The 5,758-nt window shown below is 53.7% G+C and overlaps 1 protein-coding gene and 1 long non-coding RNA gene across 2 annotated transcripts in view; one reads left to right on the top strand and one right to left on the bottom strand.

Annotated features, from left to right (window-relative positions):
• LOC108448389 overlaps positions 1–5,758 on the top strand; it is an 8,898-nt gene that overhangs the window by 1,797 nt on the left and 1,343 nt on the right. Inside the window, exon 2 of the long non-coding RNA XR_001864277.1 lies at positions 1,565–1,670. This is a non-coding gene — a long non-coding RNA (uncharacterized LOC108448389). The remainder of the gene's footprint in view (positions 1–1,564; positions 1,671–5,758) is intronic.
• On the bottom strand, positions 832–2,669 carry LOC108448388. The gene is made up of 3 exons (XM_017741115.1): positions 2,211–2,669; positions 1,784–1,907; positions 832–1,237 (listed from the first exon to the last, which is right to left on the bottom strand). Exons 1-3 carry the CDS (start codon positions 2,346–2,348, stop codon positions 882–884), a joined length of 618 nt encoding a protein of 205 aa, XP_017596604.1. The 5' UTR covers positions 2,349–2,669; the 3' UTR covers positions 832–881.

The raw sequence follows: 5,758 nt of genomic DNA, 5'->3' as shown, positions 1-5,758 counted from the left end.
CGCGGGGGGGGGGGGCACAAAAGCCGACCCCGCGGCGGGCACCAGCTGCTGCCTGCTCCCTACTCCCTGCTCCCTACTCCCTGCCTGCTCCTAATTCCCTGCCTGCTCCCTGCTCCCTATTCCCTGCTCCTCATTTCCTGCCTGCTCCCTGTTCCCTGCCTGCTCCCTGTTCCCTGCCTGCTCCCTGTTCCCTGCCTGCTCCCTGTTCCCTGCCTGCTCCCTGCTCCTCATTCCCTGCCTGTTCCCTGTTCCCTATTCCCTATTCCCTGCCTGCTCCCTGCTCCCTATCCCCTGCCTGCTCCCTGTTCCCTGCTCCTCATTCGCTGCCTGCTCCCTGTTCACTCCCTGTTCCCATTTCCCTGCCCGCTCCCTGCTCCCTGCCTGCTCGTGTCAAGCAGAGCGGCCGAGTGGCGCGGCAGGCACCGGCTGCTGCCCTGCTCCCTATTCCCTGCCTGCTTCCTATTCCTTGCCTGCTTGTGTCAACCAGAGGGGCCGTCTGGCACAGCCAGCACCGTGCTTCTGCCCACTGCTCCCTGCCTGTCCCCTGCTCCCTGCCTGTTCCCTGCCCTGCTCCCTGCCTGTCCCCTGCTCGCTGCCCGCAGGTGTCAAATGGGAGCGTTCATCCAGTGCTGCAAGCACCGGTGGCTGCCCCTGCCCTGCTCCTTGTTCCCTGCTCCCTGCCTGCAGGTGTCAAATCTTAACATTCATCCCAGCACTCCGAGTATCTGCCTGCTGCTCCCTGCCTGCTCCTTGTCTGTTCCCTGCCTGCTTCTGCCTGTTCCCTAACCTCCCTGCCCATTCCCTGGCCTGCTCCCTGCCTGCTTCCTGCCCAATCCCTGCCTGCTCCCAGCTCCCTGCCCACTGCTCCCTTCCCACTCCTGCTACCTGCCCTCTGCCCACCATTCCCTGCCTGCCACTCCCTGCCCGCTGCCCACCACCCGCTGCTCGCTCCGTTCCCACCTCGGATCCCAGGATGCCAGGCGTCCCTCGGGCAGCAGGCAGGACAGGAGCCGGTCACTGCTGGGTGTGCTGTGTGCAGCCCTTCGCCCACGGGTTCTGCTGGGACATCTTGTTTCCCTGTCCAGTCGCGATGATGACGATGACGTGTCAGAGCTGCAGCTCACGGGGCAGGGGAAAGTACTGGGGTTCAGGGCTTTTCTCCTTGCTTCCTTCTCCCTTGTGAGGTGCTGGAGTGTTGGCAGCACTGTGAACAAGCAGCTTGGGGCAGGGATTGCACCTGGAAATTATGTTGTGGGAATAGTCAAAAGAAGTGAAAACGACTCCTGCCCAAACTCAGCTTTTGTTTGCACAAGTGTGAGTTTGCCAGAGGCTCAGTAACATCACAGGGAGATGGAGACTGCCCTCAGTGATGGGTCTGCAAAGACTTGCAAAGGAGAGAACAGCATTAGAAAGCAAGGACTGAAGGACTGGGAAGGACTGGTTAAGGATGAATGGGAGACTGAGGGCAGAGAGCAGCTCCAGAGAGAGGATGAGGAAGTGAAGGGGAGAACACTTTTCCCTCTTAACCATTTACTATACTATTTTTTCACCTCTCTTCTTAAAGCGACCAGCAGTGAAGATGGCAACTCTGCCTGGAAGTGCTGAGGACACAACCAGCCTTGAGCTTGGTCCTTCTGGCCGAGGAAGTCTCCCGATTATGCAGTGGAGTGGTAACTTTGCTTTCTCATATGACAGGGACCATTATTCCATAGCCTTTCATCATTCCAAAGCTTACCCAAGTTTCAGGATGTGCTAGCAGGAGTGTTTAATCTCTCTTACTCACTGGCTGACATCTCCACTGTCAGGGTTGGTTGGTTAGCAACAACTGCTGGGCTCAGCACCGGCTCAGGCACCGCACGGCCGCCGTCCCCATCACCTGGGCTGCAGCCCGGCCTCTGCAGGGTGGTCTGGGAGACAGGGAGACAGGGAAGGGCTGGATTTACACCCCGAACGGAATTTCGGTGGTTTGGTCGCGAAGGCCGCAGGCGCTGCGGATTTTTCCTGACTCCGTCCTTTGCGCAGGGCCGCCATTTCCAACGGCAGTGCGGTGCAGGGACAGGGATGGAAGAACCCAACAGACTCTACGTGCCACTCCCCACTTTCTTTCCCTCTTTCCCATCTCCATCTTTCCTCCTTCCCCTCCTTCTGTGCCCGATTCCATAGGGAATTTCAGCCTCTTACTGCAGTCATCACAACCCCTCCTGACTCACTGAGCCTTCGCTGGCTGTAGCTGGCTCCCTCGGAGCATCCTCACGTCCTGCAGCGCCAAATCCGCAGAGCAGGGGAACAACGGGAACAACAGGAACAGCAGCGATGACGGTGGTCCCTGCAGCCAGACAGACAGGCATAAATACTCCCACACCCACGAGAACAGGCCCAGGCAGCTGTAGAGGGGGTTCTGTATGGCCAGGAGCTGGACAAAGGCACGATGCTGGGTTGTGTGGATGATGGGTGGGTCGAGTCTGTTTTCCCCAGTGTTGGTTGCATGGACAACTCTTTGTGGTTTTCCCCAGCACAGCTGTGGGGTAGAGAACCCCTTAATTTGTAAAGCTAGTGCTGTTTCATGGCTTTCAAGGAGGTGCCACTGGCTGCTGAGTGTGTTCAGTGTAGGGATGCATTTGGTTTAGTTCCTTTTGCCACCGTGTTTTGGCCACAGCGATGGTTTAACTGTGCCTAACCGCAGGGAGGGTAAGGAGACGGATAAAAGAGGAGTTATTTCAATGTTAAACTCCAATGTAAATCTCATTACTCAGGAATTGAGGTTACTGTCAGCAGGTAAATCTGTGGGACTGGCAGGAAACAAGGCTAAGAAGGGGACAGGGCATATTTCTGTAGGACAGCAGTGATGGTGTGCACAGGGATGGCACTGTCACCGCGAGCTGTACCTGGGTAACTGTTCCATAATCGTTCTCTGCAGAGTGCCGCAAAAGGACTGGGGAAAGCTGTGATTTCTCCCTCCCTCCGACACTCGTGTGTGACACTGTGAGAGCTGATTCATTTTCCTCTATCTGGGTTTCCCTGCTCTGGGGAGTGGGGTTTGCTCTGCCTCGGCCTTGGTGCAGCATCGTGACGCAGCGCTCGGTACCGCACCGACAAAACACACGCAGTTTTCTCGGGCGTTCTGACCGCTCAGGGACCGCAGGATTCGGGGAAGGAAGGCCAGGATTTCACATGCCCATGATATAAATTTAAAAGCATTACCTCTGCTTCTCTGCTAGCGGAGGAAGGCTCTGTAAGGGACGAGACAGCCATGATCTCCTCCTGCACTTGTTTTGCCGATGGTCATATTACATCTGTGACGCAGACGAATTTTGCTGTTGGTCCCTGTCGGTGCTTTAGGGAGTGGAGCTGATGAGGGCACAAGCTTGAATATGGTTAGAAACATTCACTTCATATCGATGTCAAAGTTCAAAGCACACCTGGAGGGTCAGGAGTATCAGATCCACCTACTGACCCCCCCAAATGGTGGAGGAATTCGGATGAGCCACAGCAGCCCTGGCCATTTTGCTGCTCGCAGAGCAGGCTCGGAGCCTGCAGCGCTGCTGCTGTTCATTTCCATGTTATACAAATACAGCGTTGGGCTCTGTGTCAGGAGCTTTCTGATGCTGTGAGAAGCTTAAAGTCTACAAGCAAATGTTTTTCTTTTCTTATTTGGGAACATTCATTAAAATGTCTAAATGCCAAGTGTTCTACCCTCTCTCCTCTGACAAATCTCTCCCAGACCTATCCAGAAAATTCAGTGCTGCTGCGTAGGATTTTTAAAACTTTATCATGGTGTTTTCTTACAGTTTAATATGGGTGTGGCTAGGGAGGAGAGTAAGATTTAATTTGGTTGAATATCTCAAATGCTGATGTTAATGGACAAGGATGTAGGCAAGAGACAGGAGTTGTCCACATCTTCTTTATCTCTGTATATAGATAGCCCCAAGCCCAGGCTGGAAGGAAAAAGAAGGGAATACTCTATCCCATTCCCACCCACCCAAACAATTTTGGTGCAAAGGCAGCAGTAGAAAAGGCCAAGCTGGAATGTCACAAAATGGTTCCCCCAGCACTCAGAGATGCCAGTGCCATTTATCCTGGCACGGCTCCGAGAGCGGCACTGCGAGCCGCCTGCTGCAAGGTCATTCCCCTGACTCATGGTCAGCAACCAGTTGGTTCAGGAACTCCCAATCCACTTCTCTTGCAATTGTGCCCATGCCTGAACCTGGAGGGGAGGCTTGAAAATTAACATTACTGCAGTAGTGGGGGCACTGACCCCAAAAGTCCATAAAAATCCTGTGTCTCTGAAAGGTTTTAAAATCCATATCTGTAATTTGTTTCTTTGCTAGCTCCAAATACTTTGCACTACCTGCCTCATCCCCCTTTTCCCCCAAGACTTCCTCTGGACTGCTGGGAATCAGGAGTGGCGTGTATTTAAGGACTCACAGTCTGTTCTAGGGAAAAAAACCTCGGTGTGTATTTGCATTTCTGTAGCTGCCAGGTGGACCCTGCAGGCTCCCTGTCGAGCCAGGGGTGTCTCTCAGGTGCTTTCAGTTTCAGCTACCTCAGCTCAGGAGCTGTCTTGTCCCCTCCCAGGTTTCCCCATTTTTCCCTGGTGTTCCTATTTGTCCACGTCACTCATATTTTCTGTTGTCTCAGGACAACATCAGCCATGGATATGCTTAGGGCTGGCTCTGGATGTCGCAGCCACACAGGCAGCAGTGGAGTGATTAATGCCTCTGAGCAAAATAACTTATTTAGTCCCCAAAGTTCAACCTGGGGGCACGTTCTGTGAACAAAGAGGGGCAGGGGGAGAAGTGCAGGCCAAGCAGGGCCTCCTGGAGCTGCCAGCCCACCTCACCAAGCCCCCAGCTGTGGGCAGCCTGACCCTGCTCACCATAAGCCTTCGCCTTCCCCACCATTATTCCCTGGTTTCCAAAGGGACAGAACCTGGCTGCCAATCCCGATGCCAGTGACGACTCCTCGCCCACAGGGAGGCAGATGTGATGGCTCGTCTGCTAAAAACTGAGCCAACACACTGTGATTCAGCCCTCCAGCTTTCCAAGGAAGAGCTATTTCTGAGTGAAGCTCATCTCTTCAGCTCCCCCCACAAATTCTCACGGTGCTCAGGAGTCCAACAGCAGCCACGGGGTTTGCATTTGGATATCCAGCTCAAATGCTTCTTAAACATCGACAGTGGCTCTTGGACACACGGTGATATTCCAGGGATGGAATGGTGGAAATCCTTGAAACAGGGACAAGCCAGCAGCGCGTGTGCTTGGGGGAGTCAGCCAGGAGTGTTTGGTCAGTGCTTTTCTCCAGCTGTTCTGCCAGCTCCTGGTACTGCAGGTAGTGTTGAACTAAAGGCTTGTTTTCAGAGGTCTGGCTTAAAGGCAGGTTGTACTTCAGTGAACATCTTCTGGCTGGGTTTGTTTCCTTCTGCTCCTCACTGGCACAGGACATTCTTTTGTCTCTTCAATGACACAGAAGAAAAATATGGCTTCCCTTGCCATTACCTAGAGGAGCTGCAGCGGTGGTGTTGGGGGAACACCATGTTCCTGAACTGACTGCACAAATCACAACAATCATCTCCCTGTGAGTGCTTTCAAGCCCTGCAATCAGTACTTTACATTCTGAAGTGATGCTTAGGTACAGAAGTTAGGAATGGAAAATGGCCTTTCTGGTTGCAGCTGCTTAGGTGGATCACTTGTTTGAGTGGAGGGAGTTTTGCAATGGGCTGCTCGCTCAAGCTCTGTAGGGCTGAATTTGATGGGTTTTC

This window comes from Corvus brachyrhynchos, unplaced genomic scaffold (assembly GCF_000691975.1).
Source record: "Corvus brachyrhynchos isolate BGI_N302 unplaced genomic scaffold, ASM69197v1 scaffold338, whole genome shotgun sequence".
NCBI classification, from domain to species: domain Eukaryota; kingdom Metazoa; phylum Chordata; class Aves; order Passeriformes; family Corvidae; genus Corvus; species Corvus brachyrhynchos.
The sequence above is the reverse complement of the archived record's forward strand: the minus strand, read 5'-3'. Positions and strand labels throughout refer to the sequence as shown.